The sequence below is a fragment of the Cordyceps militaris genome, assembly GCF_000225605.1.
Source record: "Cordyceps militaris CM01 unplaced genomic scaffold CCM_S00001, whole genome shotgun sequence".
Taxonomy (NCBI): domain Eukaryota; kingdom Fungi; phylum Ascomycota; class Sordariomycetes; order Hypocreales; family Cordycipitaceae; genus Cordyceps; species Cordyceps militaris.
In genome coordinates, this window is record NW_006271969.1 from 6,204,679 (window position 1) to 6,226,377 (window position 21,699).

The 21,699-nt window shown below is 53.5% G+C and overlaps 5 protein-coding genes across 5 annotated transcripts; 1 reads left to right on the top strand and 4 right to left on the bottom strand.

Annotated features, from left to right (window-relative positions):
* Positions 1-263: 263 nt before the first annotated feature.
* CCM_01920 (ATP-dependent bile acid permease) lies at positions 264-6,086 on the bottom strand (the record flags this gene model as incomplete). The annotated part of the gene is made up of 3 exons (XM_006667074.1): positions 264-5,188; positions 5,258-5,588; positions 6,042-6,086. 3 exons carry the CDS (start codon positions 6,084-6,086, stop codon positions 264-266), a joined length of 5,301 nt encoding a protein of 1,766 aa, XP_006667137.1.
* A 756-nt stretch (positions 6,087-6,842) lies between these two features.
* CCM_01921 (polyketide synthase, putative) lies at positions 6,843-13,776 on the bottom strand (the record flags this gene model as incomplete). Its single annotated transcript, XM_006667075.1, has 5 exons — positions 6,843-6,929; positions 7,019-9,358; positions 9,431-9,694; positions 9,760-9,966; positions 10,018-13,776. The coding sequence occupies 5 exons, from the start codon at positions 13,774-13,776 to the stop codon at positions 6,843-6,845; spliced, it is 6,657 nt and encodes a 2,218-aa protein (XP_006667138.1).
* Positions 13,777-15,108: 1,332 nt separating this feature from the next.
* CCM_01922 (Fungal transcriptional regulatory protein) lies at positions 15,109-16,220 on the bottom strand (the record flags this gene model as incomplete). The annotated part of the gene is made up of 3 exons (XM_006667076.1): positions 15,109-15,189; positions 15,217-15,271; positions 15,571-16,220. 3 exons carry the CDS (start codon positions 16,218-16,220, stop codon positions 15,109-15,111), a joined length of 786 nt encoding a protein of 261 aa, XP_006667139.1.
* Positions 16,221-17,518: 1,298 nt separating this feature from the next.
* Positions 17,519-18,847, bottom strand: CCM_01923 (hydroxyindole O-methyltransferase, putative; the record flags this gene model as incomplete). The annotated part of the gene is made up of 2 exons (XM_006667077.1): positions 17,519-18,556; positions 18,623-18,847. The coding sequence occupies 2 exons, from the start codon at positions 18,845-18,847 to the stop codon at positions 17,519-17,521; spliced, it is 1,263 nt and encodes a 420-aa protein (XP_006667140.1).
* A 474-nt stretch (positions 18,848-19,321) lies between these two features.
* CCM_01924 (conidial pigment biosynthesis oxidase) lies at positions 19,322-21,496 on the top strand (the record flags this gene model as incomplete). The annotated part of the gene is made up of 1 exon (XM_006667078.1): positions 19,322-21,496. The coding sequence occupies one exon, from the start codon at positions 19,322-19,324 to the stop codon at positions 21,494-21,496; it is 2,175 nt and encodes a 724-aa protein (XP_006667141.1).
* Between the last annotated feature and the right edge of the window lie 203 nt (positions 21,497-21,699).

The window sequence follows — 21,699 nt, forward strand, 5'->3', positions numbered from 1 at the left end:
GAACCCTTTTATATGGTCATGAAGAATGTAAACTACGTCAAAAAACAGTCATAAATTGATAAACCAGGTACTGTACATATTCATCTATAGCTTTTCGTAACGCCAAAATGTTAATGGGAACCAGAAAGCCACTGCGCCAGTGTCAGCTGGTTCCAGAACGTCCGCGTATGCGCCCCGTACCCAAAATGAAGGAAAATAACAAGGCAAGTCAAGCCAAAACCCAATGCAGTAGAACAAATGATGATACAACCAGCAAAGCATCCTCACGCCTCTACACTCACAAGGCAGTCCTCGTCCCACTTCTTCTTAGCCGCCTTTTTTAGGATCTCTAAGTCGCCACTCGACTCGCACATACTATAGAATTGTGTTTCTTCGTCGCTTATCAGCTTCCACGGATGCGCATACTCGACCATCTCCCCCTTATCCAAGACCAGCACCTTGTCATAGTCGACAATCGTCTGCAGACGGTGCGCAATCGTGATGACAGTGCCGCGCATCTCGCGTATTGTGTCCTGGATCTTGGAGTCGGTGTTGTAGTCGATGGACGCCGTAGCCTCGTCCATGACGAGCACTTTTGGCTTCTTGAGCATCGCGCGGGCCAGGCACAGAAGCTGGCGCTGGCCCTGGGACAGGTTGGATCCGGACTCTGCGACGGGCGAGGCAAGATCTTGAAATATGTTCTTGTTGCTGGCAAGGGCGGATACCGGTGTTGCCGGCGTGCTGGCATCCTCTTCGCCAATCAGGTGCACGCGGCGCAGAGCCTCGAATACTTGCTCGTCGGTGTACTGGTCAAAAGGGTCGAGGTTGGACCGCAGCGTCCCGGTAAAGAGGGTTGGGTCTTGAGGCACAATGGTAATCTTCTCGCGCAGATCGCGGAGACCGATGGCGCCAATGTTGACTCCGTCGACGAGGATCTCGCCCTTGTCTGCCTCGAGGGCACGGAACAAGGCCAGTGTGAGGGAGCTCTTGCCTGCACCGGTGCGGCCGACAATGCCCACCTTTTCTTTGGCGTTGATTTTGACGGAAATGCTGCGCAGGACAGGCTCTAAGTCGGCTCTGTAACGTGTGCTGTAGTTGACAAACTCGACACTTCCTTTCTCCGGCCACGACTCAGCGGGGCGGTTATCCTCCACAACGGCGTCCGCCTCCTGCTCAACATCAAGGTATTCCTTAATTCGCTCCATCGAGTTCATATTTTGTTCGTTTGTGCCATACTGTCGAACCAACCACAAGACATTATCGGTAAAGCTCATGGCATAGCTGAGTGAGATACCCGCCGCACCGGCGTCAATCTTGCCGATGCTGAGAATGATGAAAACACCGGCAAAGAAGGAGACACTGTTGCCGATGAAGTCCGCACGAAAGGCCAGCCATCTGTTAAGGGCCCAAAGATAGATGAAGGGGCGATTCGACGTGTTGACCTTGTCTAGGTTTTCGAGGATGAAGCGGCGCTCAACACCATAGGCACGAATGGTCGTCATGCCACTAAGCGTCTCGCCGAACTGCTGGAAGAGGGGACTGCGCTGCACAGATTCGAGGCGCTTCAGGTCGCGAGACGCGCGGAGGTAAAGGACGGAGACACCATAGAAGAGAATTCCGATGAAGACGGCAGCAATCAAGAAGGCAGGCGTGATGACGGCAATAAGTATGACCGTCACGATCAGAGACAGGGCGCAGGCGAGCACGCCAATCGCAGTGGGAGCGATGTCCTGGTCAACAGCTTCTAGATCCTTGCTGAACCGGTTAATAATCTGACCAAGAGGGGTGACGTCAAAAAACTTGAAACGCGCTCTCATAACAGAGTTGAGCAGAGCAGCGTGTAGACGACGAGATGCAGTCAGGGAACCAAAGAAGATCCAAATGTCGCGGACAAAGGCGGTAAAAGCACCAAGAGCACCGATAAAGGCAAGGCCAAAAACATAGTAGACGGCGTCCACGTCATATGCAGGCTTAGCGGTACCCATTGGCAACTGGCTGGTGAGCGTGTAGGCGCCGGCGTAGGCAGGCGACTGGTTGACCTGTATGCTGCCCAATTTCGCGATTGTGGCCCACGCAGCTTTGGGGTGAAACTGGCTGTTGTACGTGGCGCTAGCCGGGCTGAATGCGACGCCACGAACGTCTTTTTCAACATACTGGTTAGCCCAGGCCCGGACCCAGACATTGGTGGCAACGGGCGCTAGCTGCTGCAGCTGGAAGACGATGAGGGCAATAATCCAGAACCAATAGGAGCCCATGGAAAAGAGATACATCTTCACCACGGGCCACTTGATAGCACCCGTTGCCTTTCCTTCATCCATGGGATCTACTTGAGGGGCCACCTTCTTCTTAGTCTTGGGCTTGTACAGCCCATCGGGTGAGCCACCTACGACGGTGGTGTCGCCAATGCTTGAGGCGCGAGAGGGCGCTCGGGACGGCAGGGCAGAACCGGGGCGGGACTTTTGCAGGTCCTCGCCTAGCTCGCCAGCGGCAATCAGGTCGGCAGATGCGCCTTGGGCTTTGACGCGGCCGTTTTCAAGAACGACGATAAAGTCAGACAGGGGAGCGCAGAGCTGAACGTTATGGGTGATGAGGATGCAAGTTCGATTCTCCATGAGCAGGCCTTTGATACAGTGGTGGAAAATCCAGTGAGCTGTATGGGAGTCGACGGCGGAAAGACAATCATCCATGAGAATGTGAGCAGAGTCAGAATAGACCGCACGGGCGAGGGATATGCGCTGTTTTTGACCACCAGAGAGTGTAATGCCTTTTTCACCTACGAGGGTCTCGTCGCCATGGTCAAGAATATCGAGGTCGCGTTCAAGGGCGCAGGCAGCAATGACATCGTTGTATCGCTTCTCGTTGTAAGGGGTGCCAAAAAGAATATTGGTCTTAATGCTACCGTTCAGAAGCCAAGAAGTCTGGGCAACATAGGCAATGGTGTCGGCGAGGCCAGTTTCGGGGTCGGGTCTAACGTCGTCGCGATTGCGACCGCCGGGGCAAAACACCTTGCCAGAATATAGCGACATCTCGCCAAGAAGACCCATCAAAAGGGAGGTCTTGCCAGAGCCAGTCGGGCCGGCAATGATATTGAGCTTGCCGATGGGGAAGTCAATGTTGAGATCCCACAGGCGGAAAGCGCCAGGGCCATCCTCCATGTTGCCATCTTTACTGCTCCAGGAGAGAGTTGTGTTGCGGAAGCCAATGCGTTTGACACCGTCTTCGTCGGTGTTGTCGGCACCGAGCTGTTCGTACTTTTCAGTCTCACCCTCTTGCAAGAATTCCTCCACACGCTCAACCGAGACTTTGGCTTCTTGTACGTGGGCAAGCATATCACCTAGCATGTCTAGTGGAATACGCAGAAGCATAAAAAGCGAGATGGCTGTGAAGGCGATGGAGGGATAGAGCGGTTTCTTTTCAACGAGCGTGAAGACGACAAAGGAGAAGAATGTGATGAGAACCGGAACCGAGTTCCAGATAGCGACAGCTACAGACCAGAGGACGTAGCGAGAACGCATGGCCTTGAGTTCGTTCTCGCGCTTCTCATCGATGATGACGCCAAAGCGCTTCTCCCAAGCAAAGTACTTGATGATGCGAATGTTTTGTAGAACTTCGTTGGTGATGTTGATTCGTTTGTCAGTAGCAGCCATGATATTTTTGGAGGTGACGCTGAAGCCATTGGCGAGGAGATAATTGACAGGCACAAGAAAAATCATGACGACAATGCCGGGGATGGCGCTGAGACCCATAACCTGCCAGAGTAGGAACACGGATACGGCGAGCTGAACGGGTGCTGCACCGACGAGGAAGTGCAGGTAGGCAGTGGTTTCTGAAATCTTGTAGCTATCGACAGACATGAGGTTAATGATGGTACCCAAGTTTGCTTGGTCGTCGGCGGTGGCGGCGATCTTGTCTTGGGGGTTGGAATCGACCTTCTTCTTGCCCTTGAATCCTAACACGCGCTTGATGGTCGAAAGGGCACCCTTGTTGGCGGGTTCAGTTTCTTGCTGGGAGACGCCCAGCGTCTTGTCCGGACCGGCAGCGGCCTTGCGGCGGAGGGCCTTGGCATACACATCGCCAATGATGATGGCGCGCATTCGAATGCAGATCTTGCGCCCTGTCCAGAGACTGATATTGTCGCTGATGGAGCGGATGGTGTCGAGGACGGGAAGGAGAATAACAAAGAGCCAAATGACGTTGCGCGGGGCGGCATCGGGATCCTCGACGTATTCAAGAATGTTCTTGAGCAACATGGTGGGCGCAAAAGTAAAGACACCGGCAAGGGCGGCGAGCAGGCACTGGCCGATGAGAGGCCCCTGGAAGTACTTGAGTAGATGTACGACTAGAGACCCGGTTTGCTTGAAAGAGCGGTAGCTGGCAATGACATTGGCAGCCTTGTCCTTGGGCAAGAGGTTCCAGACGGTATCCATTTCGAGAGGAGTCTTCCAGCCGGCCCAGACGATGTCGTCGACCCACGAAAAGGTGACAATGGAGAAGAGACTGGCGAGGGGCTCACGGGAAGGTTCCAAACCATTTTCCCACTCCATCAGTACAGTTTTGTTGCCCTTGCGTGTGGTAATGGTCATTCCCCACAGAACCGTAATTGCAGCAAACTCGGCAATGGCAATGGCCTCGGCTAGTTGTGAGCTCGGCTTGATGAGGGCAGAGCGGACAATGACAAGAGAGCAGGTCCATGTGATGCCGTAGATGGTGGCTGTGTGGTTCCAGAGGTGAGGGACTCTCCATTTCGAGGCTCCGAGGAACAGGCGGAGAGATACGAGGGCGAGCGTGTAGAGCCATACGACCAAGCTCACGGCGGCGGCGAGGCGGGCGCGGCGGCCGTAAGAACCGGTGCCGGTGGCGAGGGCGAGGATATTGACAACGACGACGGCGACAATGGCGAGGATTTCGACTAGGTTGGCTAGCAGTTGGCCGTGCGGCTGGTCGGCGTGGACAACGGAGCCGCGCGAAATGGTCTTGGACAGGCGACCGCCATGGATCTCGACATCTCGTTCGGACCCGGAGTCAGGGTCGGGCGGTAGAGCGGTGTGGTCAGTGACATGGTCAGCATCGTCAATGGCATCGTAGCCCTGCGTTCGACGGTTCTCAAGAATTCGAGCGACGTTGAAAATGATGACGCGCGAAGCAGATAGGGTAACCAAGAGGAGAGGAATTATGACTCGGAGGTAGCTGAGGTACAAGTTAGCGGAGGCTGTGAATAGGTGCCGAGCGGCGTCTGCCGGTAGTATTGGGCCGTCGAGATGGGGTACGTAGCACAAACCCACAGGGGCTCGAGTGAGAGAGGCAAAGGGTATATCTCTAGAGAAAGGGGTCGGAGAAGCCACGTACTCGACTTGAAAACAAAGACTAAAGTCGTCTACCCGCCATATCGGCCAGGAGCACTGGGCGAAGCCGGCCATGGCTGTGGCAATTTCGTAACTCTCGAGATGCGATGTGCCACACCGAGCAAGGCGGGGGGGGGGGGGTCTTGCAGCGGCGCTGGGCAGTCGAGAAACGGCGTGCTCGGAGTGGGGAGATTCGATGCGTGTCGATTGTGAGTTAGTCGTCAATGTCGTGGGATTGTGCAGAGGATAAAGGAAAGGTGTTCGGCACTGCTCAACTAAAAACCGACGTAGAGTTGGGCAAGTTGATAGTTATTGTGCCGCCGGAATGCACGTTTGTTTTTTTTCTGACAATAAATTGCGGCGCCCCCAGCCGTAGGTCGAGTGGGTACAGTGGGTTGGTGGAGGCTTTACAGTACCTACATGTACCTGTACCTGGCCTTTAAGTAGGTCTCTAATAAGGTACAACAAACCAACACGGTCATATCTGATGGTATTTCAATCGGTTGTGCTTCTTCACCTAAATGAATATAAGTTGAGCATTTGCAGACGACCTTGAAATCGTTCATGCATATATCAGGGTGCGCTTGGTGGACAGAAATGCTACGCCGAGCTCGGCCGGCGGTGACATGCGGGCTTAGGTACAGGTAGTTAGCTGGAATGTGCAAAACGATGTACCGATGAATCAGTGACAGTTAGACTCTGAGCTACGTAGTTAGGTACATTAGGCATGGGTACGCTGTCCGGACTTGCCAGCCAAAGAGTCATGTGTTCCTGGGTCGTGATTCACATCCTCTGTTCTTAATAAGTGACATGGCGTCATTTGTTGGGCTGGTCTCTTCTATTTCTCCCTGAATCCTGAGCGATTACCATTTTTCCTGCACCGACACCCATCGAAGGATCTGCATGCACGCAATCTCGACTCGTGGACACGGTCGTGGATATTGTCCGCTGCAATATAACCAGTTTATTATTATAGGTTGCCAGGGGGGCAAAATACAATATTCAATATTCACTCGTCACAGACGAACATGAAAACAAGACCGAAGTCCTCCGAGATGTCTTTCACTGAGAGATTAGTTCGCCATATCTAAGCATTGTTAGTTCTATGTTACACATTCGCTGCGCATCACGAGAAATATATTGTCTTTCCAAATTTTGGCCAGACGATCAATAATACTGGCCGCTCGATAGTAGTCCGCCGATGGCGCGCCGCGGCTGGCCGAGGCACAAGATGGTACGAGGAACCCACGCTAATTACTGTAAAATAACGGCCGTGTCTATGCTTGCCGAAGCAGGGTTGTGTGACTTGGACCTAGAAAAATTCGAATACGGCAAAAATGCACTGGTATTCAGTTAAGGTATGAGATAGTCTGAGCGCTAATAGTTGTCCTCCCTAGGTAGTAAGTACCTAGGTAGTTAATGTGGAAGAGTATCGCGTCGCTTATCCGATTTCAATGGTCGCTCTGAAATGATGTGTGCTCCGTAGCGCGTTATTGTAGAGCTCTAGTTACCTGGGCGGGGTTACCTTGATTGATTCACGCGGAATCCACTTGACGCTCGGGTTACCAAGCCTATATAGTTAGAAATCTTCTCCGCAGAAGCACCGCTCTAAAAATTCATCGTTATTAATCATTTCTCATCAATCTTTGTTCATCGGCTTCTTCTGCAGCCGCAAGCCCGGGAGCTGATTGACTTACCAACATCGTAAAATGGCTCTCCCCCTCCGCCTTACCAACATGAATCCCCACGCCCGGAAACAACTTCGCCCACCCCCCAGGCGTGAAATCCGTGCGATCCTCTAGCAAGAAATCCAAGTCTGCCGGATCACCAGCCTGCTTCTCAAACTGCGCACCCTGAAACGAGCCTTTTGTCGCCCATATGAGATGCACATTCCTTGGCGTCGACGTTAACGATGATGAGGATGAGCTAAACGGAAACGGGACAGGGTCATATTTGTTCAACACAAGGTTCACACCCTTGAAATGCGGAAACAACCAGCTCGGTCGGGCAGACTCCTCGCCAAAAAATCCATGAGCTTGGCAAGAGTCAAAGAACCGCTGCGGGAGGATCCCAAGCCTCCCGGGCACAGGTGCATCGAGGAGAAATAGGTTAGCGACTTGCTCGCCCGCTTCACACAAGAGCTGCGAGGCACGGAACGCGAGTGTCCCACCCGCGGACCATCCAGCGAAGGAATAAGGACCCTGGAGCTGGCGACGGCGGATCTCAGCAATGTAGCTCTGCACAAGGTCGTCGAAGGCAACGGTGCCCATGGTGTCGCCGCTTTTAAGGAAGGGCGAGTTGAGGCCGTAGACGACGAGATCGGCGCTGATCCGGGGGAGCTGCGTGTAGGACGTTGCGGAGCCACTACCGTCAGGGAAGAAGAAGAGCACCTTTCTGTGCGCGACCCGAGGGTTGTTTTGGAGAACAACCGATGTGGTAGCCGGCACGGGGTTATTCACTAGCTCACTGTCCGGGCAAGCAGATTCGACATCTGTGCCCGGCTGGCGGCCGAGATCAGAGTTGCAAGATGATGGGACGGTGTCTGGCGTGCTGCTTCCGATCGTGGAGCAGGACTGGCCTTCAACCAGAACGCGGAGCTGCCCGATGGTTTGCATGGTGAGCAGGGCAGAATCTGGGCCGAGATCCATGTCAAGCTCATCCCGTAGACGGCTGGAAATGATGAGAGCTAGCAAGGAATCGATACCGGCGCCTGCGAAATCGGCGGTGTCTGTTAGCTCTGAGATGGCGACGCCGGTCTCTTCGGCTATGATCTTGAGGACCTCTTCCAAGGTATCTGGCTGTGACAGAAGAGGCTGACGCGCGAGCTGTAGAGTTGAACTTGATGGAAGCAAGGTATTAAAGCTTTGTGTAGACCTGGTCTGTATAGCGTGTTGTGGTAGAACGGGCACGATTTCTACCGGCGCTGCCGACAGTCCTGGCGCTGGTGTCGACACCACAGGGGTTGGCGCAGCTTCTTCATAGACAGAACTCAAACCACAGCGTTCTGCAACATAACGTTTTATCCGAGACACGGTATTACACTCCAAGGCAAGCTGGTCAGGCTGGACATACAGTCCCAGCTCCTCACAGAACCGCGAAGAGATGATGAGCAACAGCAGCGAGTCAACTCCAACCTCGGCCAGCTCTAGCTGGTCAGTCAGGCTGGCAAGCTCTACTCCTGTTTCCTCAGAAAGTATAGAAAGAGCCTTGGTTACTGCGCCAGCTGATGTCGCAGGCCCATGTTTCACCGGCGTGAGAGCCTTGGGCGTGGTAGTGGCCCTTTGCTGGGCAAATTGGTCAACCGGTGCCAGCACCGGGGCGAGAGGTGAAGGCTCTGGAGCCAAAGTAATTGGCCGAGGTGTAGGTACGACGTCGCACGTTGATTGGGAACTGTTTCCAAAGTGTGTCCTGACACTGCCGACTGTCGGGTTGTCGACAAAAAAGGTCGGCTGGATAGTGATCCCGAGCTCCTCCACCAAAGACCCAGAGATCATCAGCATCAGCAGCGAGTCGATGCCAATATCATTAAAGTTTGTATCGTCTGTGATAGTCTTTGGATCGACAAGAGCTTGACCTGCAATAACCTCGATGACCTTTTGAGCTAGGCCACCATCTGCATGTCTGGAGGCTGCCGGCACGGCACTGGGGCCTGGGGAACCAGTTGGCAAAATATTGGACTTGGGGTTCAATGCGGTTTGAGATTTTTCCTGCACTGGTACTGGCGCGTGAGCCGATTTTGGGGATCCAGATGTTGCCTTTGGCGGGCCTGCACTGGATGAGAGTATGTACTTTAGCACGCGCCTCGGAACGCCTTGCAAGCAGACACCCTGCACAAAGCCGACGATACGATCACCGGTAAAGATGACAATATCACCCTTCCATTGCCCGTTCTCTGCGGGCGACATTTTGACATGAGTATGGTACTGACAATCCTCGCGTATTGTCTCGTACAGCTCAAAACCATCCCAACCATGATTGACAAAGACGTCCTTCTCCAAGTTCGTGCTCTCATTCGCATTCATCGTAAACCCGCCAGACTGCGTCAGTCCATCAAGTGCAGCAGGGTGTGTGTGGAATACACCCCCCTTCTTCATGCGTCCAAAACTTACTGTGCAGGCGGCTTCGAAGTTTTCATTGTCGTAGACCGTTTCATCGACGCATTGGTAGTCGGGATCGAATTCCGCGAGCTTGGAAACCATATTGTAGGCCATGGCGTTGTTGAAGCGAAAGGTCTTGCCGTTAGCACAATTGCGGCGCATTTCCTCAAAGCGGACTTTTGTCTGTGGGAGCTGGCTCTGCAGACGTGCGCGGTTGGAGTCGTCGACACAGATGATGCGACAGGTAGCGTGCTGGTGCATTCTATTTCCGTTTTCCTGGTAAGAGTGAGCATGGCTGAGAATGGCATGGTTTGGTATGATACCAGACGTAATAAACTTACATCGTGTGTCGAGAATACACAGGTCGCTTGCATCTTTTGCAGGTCGAATTTCGCTGTGCATCGCAGAAACTGTTTATGCTTGGCCGAGCCGATGAGAGCCTTGTCGATGTCCATGTGCGACACGTTGATGATCGCTCCGAGAAAGGCGGATCGGAATCTTTTCAGGGCATAGGTGCCAAGACTGAATCCAATATCGCCATAGACAGACTGCAGTGCTGGTCAGAAATGGCTCTCGATTCGTAACTTGATGGTACTTACTGGCGTGGAAAGGCCAATGCCATCAACTTTGTGACCTTGCATGACATGGTTGAGGTCCTTCCGCCCGACGTCACATTCCGTCGTGATGGTGAATGTCGAGGCCGAGACTTCCTCGCTGACAATTCTATGAATGGTCGACGACTCCAGCTCGGGGACAACATTACCCATGACCATTGCCTTGGATGGTGTGCCGTCTACTGGCTCTTTTGCTGGCTGTAGATCACCTTTGTACAGGCAGAAATCATTTTTGTACTCTATCCAGTACGATTGCAAGTCCCAGTTATAAGCCGGCAAGGGAATAACGGTCTGCGCATATGGAATGTCACAAAAGTACTCGTCCCAGTTGATAGAAGCGCCTGCATTGTAAAACGCAGACAGCGTCTCCGTCATGACCTCGAAAGCATCCGCGTTCCGTCGCAGCGTGGGAAGCACCTTGACCGCAGGTCCGAGTGTGGATTTGACCATGCCTGCAACAACAGGATGTGGCCCAAACTCGATCCCATACGTCTTGTCGTCGATGATGCCGGCATCGGTACCTGCGTGCAGGGCCTGCATCACCTGCACCGTCTCCCGCGCCTGACGGCCGATGTACTCGGCGTTGAAGACCCCGTCGCTTTCAACGACTGTCCCCAGCAGCGACGAGAGGACAGGGATTTTGGGGGTGTTGAACGTGACGCGGTGTGCGTCTGCAACTAATTGGGCTCGGATCGGGTCAATCTGCGATGTGTGAAAGGCGAATGGTGTGTTGAGAAGTGTGCTTCGGATACCTTTGTCGAGGAGAATATGTCGCATCCTCGTGACTTGCGCTAGTGTACCTGCGATGACGGTTTCTTTTGGTCCGTTGACGCAAGATACTTCAAAGGGCATTTGCAGAGTAGCTTCAATCTCGCTCTCCGAGGCAATGACTGCGAGCATGGCGTGCGACCCGCTCTCGCATAAAGCTTGCAAACACTGAGCCCGTCTACCTACGAGGTAGATTGTGTCTGCGTCACTCAGCACCCCGGCGATGTTGAGAGCCGCATATTCCCCCAGGGAGTGGCCAACCACTGCAGTCGGTTTCATGCCCCAAGATATCCACATACGGGCGAGAGCAATTTGCATGCATGTACTGGCCAGCTGTACCACGACGGGCTGGAAATCGCTGAGGCAAAGACTAGAGTCGGCGATAAAGAGACTGATAATGGAAGGGAAGCCTTGAATCCGGACCAGACGGTCCAAGTGCTGAAGCTGGTGACGAAAGACGGACAATCCATCGTACAGCCTTTTCCCCATGCCAGCATACTGGGATCCTTGTCCGGTAAAAGTAAACAGAATTTTTTTTGGCTCCAACGCTTTCATTATCCCTATTTCCTGCGACAAGGCGTCATTGAGCTTGTTCTGAACCTCTTTGAGGCTACTGCCGACGACCAAAATCCTGTGGGCATGATGCATGCGCCGGGCGGTCGTGGTATAGGACAACTGCGCTAGATCTGGCTGGCGCGACTGAGTATACTGTAGAATTGCTTTTAAATTTGCCACCAGTGATTTTGCTGATCTAGCTGTCACCGCGACTGGGAATGTCGGCCGCGACATGGCCGCTTCGCTGCTCTCAATCGTCGGCAGATCTGATGCGTCCTCCACGAGGATTGTCGAATTGCCGCCAGCGGCGGAAAAATTGTTGATAATCGCTTTGCGTGGTATGCCGCCCGACCTCTCCCAACTGGCAGCCTCAAGGTCAATAAAGACGTTTCTTTCTCTTAAATCTTTCGGGAATCCCGGATTAATCTGGGTTTTTATACCACAGTGTGGCGGAATCGTACTTTTCGTCATCATAAGAAGAACTTTTATGAGAGCACTAACTCCGGAAACAGATTCACCATGGCCGATGTTAGATTTGAGGGCTCCCAAGTGTAGTGGCTGGTTCGCGGCACGGCGATGACGACGGTCGTTGGGCGCAAAGACGCTGCAGACCGATTGCATCTCGCGCAGGTCACCAGCTTGGGTACCGGTACCATGCATCTCAACGTAGCCGACGTCGTAAGGGTCTGTTCCAGAGTCGCTAAGAACCCTGTTGAGGATATCGCGCTGGGCACCGACGTGCGGGCGGGTAATCGATTCGGCCTCGGCGGAGTGATTGGTGTATGCACCGGAAATGATGCCCATAATAGGATCATTATCGGCGATAGCATCTTCAAGCCGCTTCAGAATCACAGTCGCCACGCCTTCTCCACGACAGTAGCCATCTGCGGACGCGTCGAATGTCTTGCAATTGCCCGTGCTCGAGAGGAAGTGGCCCCGATCCAGGCCGCAGGTCATGTCAGGGTTTGTGAGCACATTTGTCCCTCCCGCAATTGCCATGTCGATATCACCCTGGAGCAAAGAGTTGAAAGCGATATGAATTGCTGAGAGGCTAGAGCTGCAGGCCGTATCGACAGCATAGCTTGGCCCAGAAAATTTGAAGCAGTAATTGATCCTACCCGGAATAAAGGCTCGATTGGCCCCAGGAATAAAGTACGTGTCAATTTTTTGGTTGCTGTTCGCTTCACACCAATCATTACTTGTGACGCCAAAGAAGACACCGACGCGATCTTCCCGTGTTGAGGGCGTCCGCCCAGGCACAATGCCAGCGCTTTCAAGGGCCTCGTAAGCTGTTAGGAGCGCCATGCGTTGAGCTGGATCAATCTGCGGAGCTTCACGAGGCGAAATGGAGAAGAACCGCGCGTCAAAGAGGTCGGGGTTGTCGATCCAGCATCCATACCGAACCTTGCTCTTGTTCTTCTCCTTGCCTTTTGGGTCGAAGTGGGTTTCGACATTCCATCGCATGCCAGGAACTTCCCGACACATGTCCATTTTGTTGATGAGGACATCCCAAAGTCCATTGACGTCGGAAGCACCTGGGAAGCGTCCAGACATGCCAACAACGGCAATTTTTGACCGACCCATTGGCCCTCGAAGTCGAGGAGAGCTCGGTGAGGGAGTTAGTGCTGCGGCAACGTCCAGAACGACAGTTGCACCAATTTCAGCCTGAGTAAGGTACCCATGAACGGATTCCCCGATCGAAGTGCCAATCGGGATGATGCTGACCTGAGAAGTCGCGGTGAATTGGATAAATTCCGCCAATCGAGTAATCGCTTTGTTTAGTACGACGGGGTTAATCAAGACGTCTCGAACAGCAGCCTCCAACTTTGCTGACAACGTTATTGACCAGTCCGATTGGCCACTACCGCAAGAGACAACTGGAATCGGCTGGAAACCCAAACGAAGTAACGAAGTCTGGGAAATGTGTTGCATAATCTCTTGCACATGCTCCTCGCCAAACAGATGAGCGGCGTGGTAGGGCGCCCTAATGGGAAGGGCGACTTGCGCCAGGGTTCGGAACTTATCCGTCAGGCGTAGCTGGGACAATGATCGCGGAGGACCACTGACAGTTACCGAATCGTGGACTTGAGCGATAATGTGGACGCGCAGAGCCAGAGGAAGAGCGCCGTTAAACTTATCTATCAGGTCCTGGACGGTCACTGGGCTGGCCCCTGACAGAAGCAAGGACCAACTAGACTCTGCATACTCGCAGTCGCCAGAGAGGGATTTGCCAATGAGTGACGCAGCGAGTCCACAATGCAAGGCTGCGATCACTGCCTCGACAGCATGAGGAACCATATTAAACAGGTTAGATGATGCACTGACGGCAGCAGCAGCCAGTGCACCGGTGCAAAGGCCAAGGATGTGGCTGTTTTGTGCCGTCGGGTATGGAATCTGCCCATCTGAGTGACGCCTAATCATGGTCAGTAATCAAGAACTGGGACACAGGCTGAAGAGAGTTACCATATGAAATGCGCCAAGCCATGAACAGCACACATCGCTTGCTCTAGTGCCGGACTTAGACAACCGTCTCGTTTCCGAGACAAGAGGTCCGAAAAGTTTGAGAATTTTGGCGTCGAATCCTTGGCAGAAGCAGGAACTTGCGTCAGCTCAACCCGAAGCGCCGCAAAAGCCTTGTTAAAGAAGCTTTTTAGCAAAGTATTATCGTAGGAAAGCAGTTGCCGAAACGAATAGTCGAAATCGTAGGTCTGATCTCCAAAGAGATAGACACGATAGGCGCTGTTACTCATGTTGGCAGTGGTGAATAGCCGTGAGGGCTTTGGATGGGTTGTACAATATGAAGCGAAAGCAGAATAAAAAATGTAACGGTAGTTAAGGCAAGGCAAGGAAAATGCTCGGAAGACTCATTGGAAGCATGGATGGTGATTCGGCGATTTCCACGTGGGTAAGACTTACTTCAATTATGTCTGCGGGGTGGTAGCCCTGGATGGCTTGCATGTATCTCGGACCCCGATGACTGAGCTTTGGGTGGCGCTTCGGATCCCGACACATCTAGCACAACAGATCCCTCTCCGGTGCAATTCCCGATGACTTTGAATCCTCGTCAGCTGGCAAATCTCGACATCAGCCCTGGATGCGGACTTGCTTATCGACTAGTTCAGACGTTCCCACCAATTTCCAAAGACTGAGATATCTCCGGAAGCAAGCGGACAACTACTTTCAGCCTCGCCTGACAAGGATTGCGGCGTTGAGGGTACCTTTACACTCTCGAGGAGCTTCTCACGCTCTCTCTGGTAATATAGAAATCATGCCGAAAGTCTTCCATAGAAAAGATGCAGTGGGAAGAGGAGGCCAAGTCGGCCTGTGACCACGCATACATGACAAAAGCACGGAGCCTAGGTCAGGTATCCCGTAATTCGAGGCCATCCAGACACACAGTATAGGTTTCGTATCGATTGTTTAATGTTGCGGGTTTAAGTGCATTCCGAGGGCAGTTTATTATAGACGGTGACCAATCGCTCAGATCCCTCGAACCGGTGCGCTGGGCCTTTTTCTTCCTCGCCTTGCGCTCGACCTGCGCGTGAAAGGCACACTCCTTGGCGTGGCTGTGGCCAATCGCTGACATGCTTCCAAGGCATTCCTTCTTGTGATGCCCGACATGACTAAGAGTAAACCAAAATCTGGTCGTGCCAAGTCGGACTGACATTCTAGCGTTCATTCCATTAGTTCTATCTACTTCTTTAAATCTAGCTCCAGCTCCCCCGTAACGAACCTTTCCGCCGAGACTCAATCTCATCCACCGTCGAGTGCAGCCGCGAGAGCACCAAGTTTGTAATCACACACGACAGTTTCACCTCTCCAGTCGCCTTCTTCCTATCATATGACAAAGAGTCAACGTACTGCTCCCACTTCCCCACCATGTCGTGAAGCTGGCTCAGGACCAATTGATCCCGCACTACAGACGACATCTTCTCGTCGAGCTTAAAACTGCCCAGCGAGAGCTCGCTGTGGCGAAGACTTAGCTGTCGGATGGTCCGCCCGCTGGAAAAAGGATAGCAGGGCTTGACGTTTGCTATTGCCTGGTAGAGGTCGAGAATCTCGCACTCGCTCGCCGCCAGCATCATGAGAACGGTACTGTCCCGCGCGCACGAGCACCGCAAATGGCTGCTAACTTTCTGCGAGAGCGTGACGATTTCGTGTAGCAACGTGTCCAGTGTCATTGCATTAGCCTGTCCAAGCTCAAAAATATCGCACAGCTGCTTCGCAACTTCAGTCGGTTCGCAGCAAGGCGGCCCCCGGGGAGCGTCCAATGTCGCCGACGAGTGACCAGACGATGTCGGCGTCATTGGCACAGACACGGAAAATTCGCCACCAACCGCGTCCAGTAATGTTTCTGAAAGGGTAATTGCTTGTTGTGATGTGGCAAGGCTGAACTGTGTGGTTCCTGATAATGTAGTGGCGAGTGAGGCTCCTGTCAATGCGGCACACGGGTCATAATATGCTGCTGGCGAATGATGGGCGGCTCCCAAGTTGCCTGAGACTCCAAGCTCCTCCTGCCATGGTAGGCTCGGTAGCATCAGGTCCCTGCATTGCCAAAAGTCTGACGTAACATTCGATAGTTCGGGATTAACGGCGACCTGCATTGCGCTTGGCGAACCAGCAGCGCTCCCCTGCCTTGTTGGCGCATCGGCACTGCTCAGTTGCACGCCGTCGCAGGCAGCGAGCTCTCGTCGGAGCGCCAGCTTAGCCTGTGATGGTTTGCCCGCTCGTTGTGACACGCCGTAGTTGCACTCTCGGTTCGTTTGTATGCATCTTGCACACGAGGGATGCTGTTTCCCGCACTTGACTTTGTCCGCCGCACATCGGTCACAGGAAGCTTTGAGCTTGGCCGCCAAACCTGACATGGTAGAGTATGTGTATGTAGATGTGAAATGAGAATTTGTCAACTCGCGCAATTGTCGAGCGCAACGGCACGGGCAAGGAGAGGTATATCTGGTCTCTGTCGCACGACGGATTACGCCAACTACTGGGACACCTCCCTCGTGCATTATTACGGTGATATGGGCTTTCGGCTCGCATACAGATGCAAACGGAACGGGACCCATGGGCGTACATGCGCATACTTCTCATCATAGTAGCAGCCGATGATAAGATGTTCAATACTTGGGTGTACCACCCCCTCTCTAGTTAGTAGGCAGCGCCTAGGTTCGCGGGGCCCCGCCACTTTAGACCTCGCGGGATCGTGCTTCCCCTCACCGCACCAACTTGCAGCCCACTATTAGCAACTCGTCAACGTCGACGAGCCGCCCGTCTGTGTCTGAATTTCCTGATGAATATTGTAGAGAAGTCATTGGTGTATTTAACTGCATATTTATCTAACAGCTGAAGCACCTACAACCGGAGGAGGTTCGCCCTCAATCTCATCAGAAGCTGCACCCAGTTGCAACCCAGGTGAGCGGGGGCCATCCCGGCCATCCCTAGTTCCTTCTTCCTTCAGGAGCCGAAGCCAATAGGTACATAGTTATTTAGAGGCTTGAAGAGCAGCGGGGGTGTATAATATTCGACGGCACCAATAATAGGGCGGAATGCATATCGCATCCAGGAGATTGGGCCACTATTGCTGACGTTAGATGCATAAGGGCCGGCTCTGCTTGCCGAAAGCCGTTCCAATCAGTAACTACCTAGGTAAATAGGAAGCCATCTCAGTGGTCGGCTAGCAGGAGACCAAGGAAAGAACTTGACACTTGGTCGCGCCCATTGCAACCGAGGCGCGGGTACGGCGCACCGCATCTGCAAAATATGGTGCCTGTTGCCGGCGACGAAAATAGTTCCAGAGTTAGCAGCCTGGCAGATCTTATGCCTTTGAAATACAAGGCAGAGTGCTGGAAGCAGCTACCCGCAGCCATTGCAACACAAAGGATAAACAATCTTAGCAGTACTATATTATCTGGTCGTATTTACGGTCGTAAATACACGGCAGAAGCTGTTAGAAGCAGAAGCAGGTGCATACATCGCAGTAATACTCAGTAGTACAGTAGAGTATAGTATAGACACATCAGCTGCTTTGTACCTACTCTGTAGGTAGGTATGTAGGGTTACTTCGTAGGTAGGCACAAGCTGCAATAGCCTACAATATATTGGCGAGCCTGAACCTGGCCCACAGCACTGCCCGTTCCCCCACACCAAGCTGAAACCCTTTGGCCTACTTGAGGCGAGCCACCAGGATAGCCAAGTTGCTCCCCGTAGGAATCTCCACGCTCTCCATTTCCAGTCGTTCATCCGCATCCTTCAGCAATTTTTTCCAGTCCTCCAGCTCCCTCTCCGACGCATTAAACGCCTGCATCATCGTCATGTCCCTAACCCTTAGCTGCGCCTCATGCACGCGGCCAATGGTGCCCGGGAGCGGCAGCGCCGAGTCCATAATCATGATGCGCGCGTCGGGCCGCATCACTGTAGAGATGTTCTGTAGGATCTTGGTGGCGTCCGCGTCGGGCCAGTCGTGAAGGATCTGGCGGAGAAGGTACACGTCTGCTTCCTCGACGGGCTGTGGCTCGAAAAAATCGTGCTCTGCAAAGGTGATTCTGTCGCGGACTCCAGCATCTTCGTCGATGGACGTCGCATCGACGTTTTGAATGACTCGAGGGAGGTCTTGCACGATGAACTTGAGGCCCTTGTGCTTGCGGGCAAGCGCAATGCTCGCATGGCCCAACGAGCCCCCGACGTCGACAACAGTAGCTCCGTCTCGGAGACGCGACGCCCAGTCGTAGCCGTCGACAAGATGCTCCAGCGATGTGCCGTACGTGGCCGTGACGGCCTTCATGTAGCTGCTAAACTTTTTCGTGGCCTCGGGTGTGGTGCTGAGCCACTCGAAAAATGGTTCGTCCGTGCCGAGGGCCAGATTGAAGCTCGTCTCCGTCTTGGAGGTCGTCGCGCCCCATTTGGATGTCGCCTCGTACATCTTGAGGCCCATGATAATGGAGTCCTCGGCCAGGAAGATAGCCCAGGTCTGCAGGGGCTCACTCCGAGCAAATTGCGCAGAGAGCTTGGTGTGCTGCACGTTTTGAGAGGCCGTCTCGGCGAAGAAGTTGGCGCACATGAGCATGCGCACGATGCTCTTTAACTGCTTCAATGGGACCTTGGCCGCCGCGGCGAGGTCGGCGTAGGAGATGGAGCCGTCCAGCGGGACGAGCGAGATGACGTTGAAACGGCACAGCCATCGGAGACCAGATATTTGTTGCCCCTACCCATTCTCATGTTAGGGGTGTACGGTCATAGAGAGAAGCTTTCATCCTCGAATCGTACGTACCTGGACGGCCAGGTTGGGAAGGAATTGCGTAGGCTCAGAGACATCTTGTAGTAGCCTAGTGGCGGCATCAATCAGTGCCTCGCGAGCCTCGATAACAGCGTGAGGGGCGTTGACTGGCAGTTCGCGCCCATCGCTGGTGTCGTTGTTGGCGTGCTGGAAAGTGTCCAGAGCCTTGGCAGCTTCTTGGATCTTGTCGGCGTAGTCTTGTAGCTTGGTACTGGTCATGATGGAGATGGAGTCGACGATGTTTTTTTTCTTTCCTCAATTTATTCTAGCTCCATACATATACTATCTGCCAGACACCAAACCCTTAACTATGTCTACTTGCATCCCCAAGTAGCAGTGTGCAGCCGGTGGTTACAGCCATCTCCCATTACAAACCCGACGGATACCAGTGAAACACTAGTCAACACTTCCAGCCCTTCCGGCACTGGCGCGGTTTTCATCCTGTCGCTGGACTCCGAAATGCTGAGATCGGATACCGACTAACCAGAGTGGGTGGACGAGGCTCGGGAATCACCCAATTAGTGGCGCACCCGAATCCACCACAGTTCTCAGCCTTCCGATCAGCATCATACCCAGCCTTCGGCATCAAGCCTGTCATAGCACTTGAGCTATCAATTTCTGTATTCCATCCTCTCATCCCCTCCTTCATGCCTGCTTCGCGTCCATTACAGATCGAATCACTGCACAATCGCCATGGTGCAGTCATGCCCAATCCGCCTCCAACTCGGAGCGCTTCTGTCTATCATTTCCTTGTTCGCAAAGTCGACCAGTGCGGCTCTCATCCAGAAGAGTCTCACATTCACATGGGAAAATGGCGCGCCCAACGGCCAGGGGCGCGAGATGATCAGAACCAACAGCCAGTTCCCGTCGCCACTGCTCGTGTTTGATGAGGGAGACGATGTCGAGATTACCGTCAAGAATGAGATGCACGAGAATACAACCGTACACTGGCACGGCATAGATCAGCGAGAGTCGCCGTGGTCGGACGGCGTTCCCGGACTGTCGCAGACGCCCATCGAACCTGGCGAAACCTTCATCTACCGCTTCAAGGCGTATCCGCCTGGGCAGCACTGGTATCACTCGCACTCGAGAGCCGCATTACTCGACGGCTTGTATGGGCCTCTGCTGGTTCGTCGCAGGAAGGGCACAGCAAACCCCTTTCACCTGATTAGCAAGGACCCCGAAGACATTCGCGCGATGGAGCGTGCGGCACACGACCCAAAGGTCATGCTTGTCTCCGATTGGTCCAACTTCAACTCTTCGCAAGTCCTGGAGGCAACCGCCAAGAGCAAGCTCCAAATCTTCTGCGTTGACTCAGTGCTGATCAACGGCAAGGGCAACCTACACTGCCCAGGCCAGCAGTGGTTCACCGACATGCAGATTCCCTTTATGCAACGCAGCTGGCCCAACGACACGATTTCTGACAAGGGATGCTTCCCGTTCGTGCCAAGCACAGAAGGGCCATGGCTCCCCGAAGGTAATACATCGCACATTCCATATGGCATGCAGGAAGGGTGCATGGCGTCCACCGGCCAGAAAGAACTCATCGAGGTAGATGCGGATCAGCAGCGCTGGGTAAGCATCAACTGGATCGGCGCGTCGACATTCAAGACGTTGCAGCCGAGTATTGACGAGCATGAGATGTGGGTATACGAGGTTGACGGGAACTACATCGAGCCGCGCAAGGCATCGACGATGCTTCTCTGGGCAGGCGAGCGCTATTCTGCCATGGTAAGACTTGACCAGAGGAAGATGGACTATGCGATTCGGGTAATTGATGGCGGGTACTCGCAAATGATTGGAGAGTTTGCTACGCTTCGCTACGCTGGCGGAGAGATAGACCTCGCAGAACCTGATCGCTTCGGCGTGACGACAATATCGCGACCTTGGTTCGGGTACAACGCCTGGCCAATAGGCAAACCTACATTCTTGGACAAGAACGATCTGCCACCCTTCCCGCCGACTCCTCCAGCCCGTCTCAGCGACGAAACCCACATTCTGATGCTGGGCAAGGCAAACTCGACGTGGGAGTTTACCCTAGGCGGAAAGAAGAAGTATCCCGAGGACCACTCCGCCTACAAGCCACTTCTCGAGCACCTCGACTCGGCAGAAGCCAACGATGGCGATCTAATGATTCGCACCAAGAACGGAACGTGGCAAGACATTATCCTACAGGTAGGTCACAGCAAGCTCTGGCCTGTCGAGTTCCCGCATGCCATACACAAGCACGCCAACAAGTACTGGCGCATCGGCTCTGGGATGGGCATGTTCAATTACTCAACCGTCAACGAAGCGGTCGAGGCGCAGCCGGAACTATTCAACCTAGAGAATCCGCCATACCGGGACACCTTCCTCAACGAGTTTACAGGGACTATGTGGGTGGCTTTGCGATACCAAGTCACGCATCCTGGCGCGTGGCTGCTGCACTGCCACTTTGAGACGCACTTGTCCAACGGCATGGCGATGGCCATCTTGGACGGCGTGGACGTCTGGCCAGTCGTGCCGGAAGAGTACGCCAACAACGGAAAGGGCGTCCTTGGCGCGGGGGGCGCGGGCCAAAAGGCGGAAAACAAGCCAGCCGCTGCGAGCGAACCTGCCACTGACAAGCAAGAATCGGTGCCCAAGTTTCAACCAGAAAATGCCTGGGCGGACGGACAAGCCGTCATTACCTACGCTGGCTTTGCAACACTGGCTTTGGCATTGGCAATGCTAGGTTGGTGCAAGGGGGTACTTTCCTCTGGTAGGAGCAGCGACAAAAGCAAATCGTCGATATTACAGTTGGAAGAGGTGCAGAATCTGTTTGGACACGAGAGAGAAGCGGCAACTGAGACTCCAAAGCGGAAAAAGGAGTCGCTGAAGGATAGCTAGTATCTCAATTGCAATGAATTTTTTCACTGCATACAGAGTTTATAGTCATTCGAAATTTGGAGCTTTTAATACCATACAGATTGGTGCAGAATTGCATTGAGTTGTGTACCTCACGAAATGTTGCTTTTCTAAATGACGGAGCGACTACCAGGCACACGCTAGCGAAGTGAGTGGCCAAAAAAAAAGGGGGGGGAAGGGGGGGG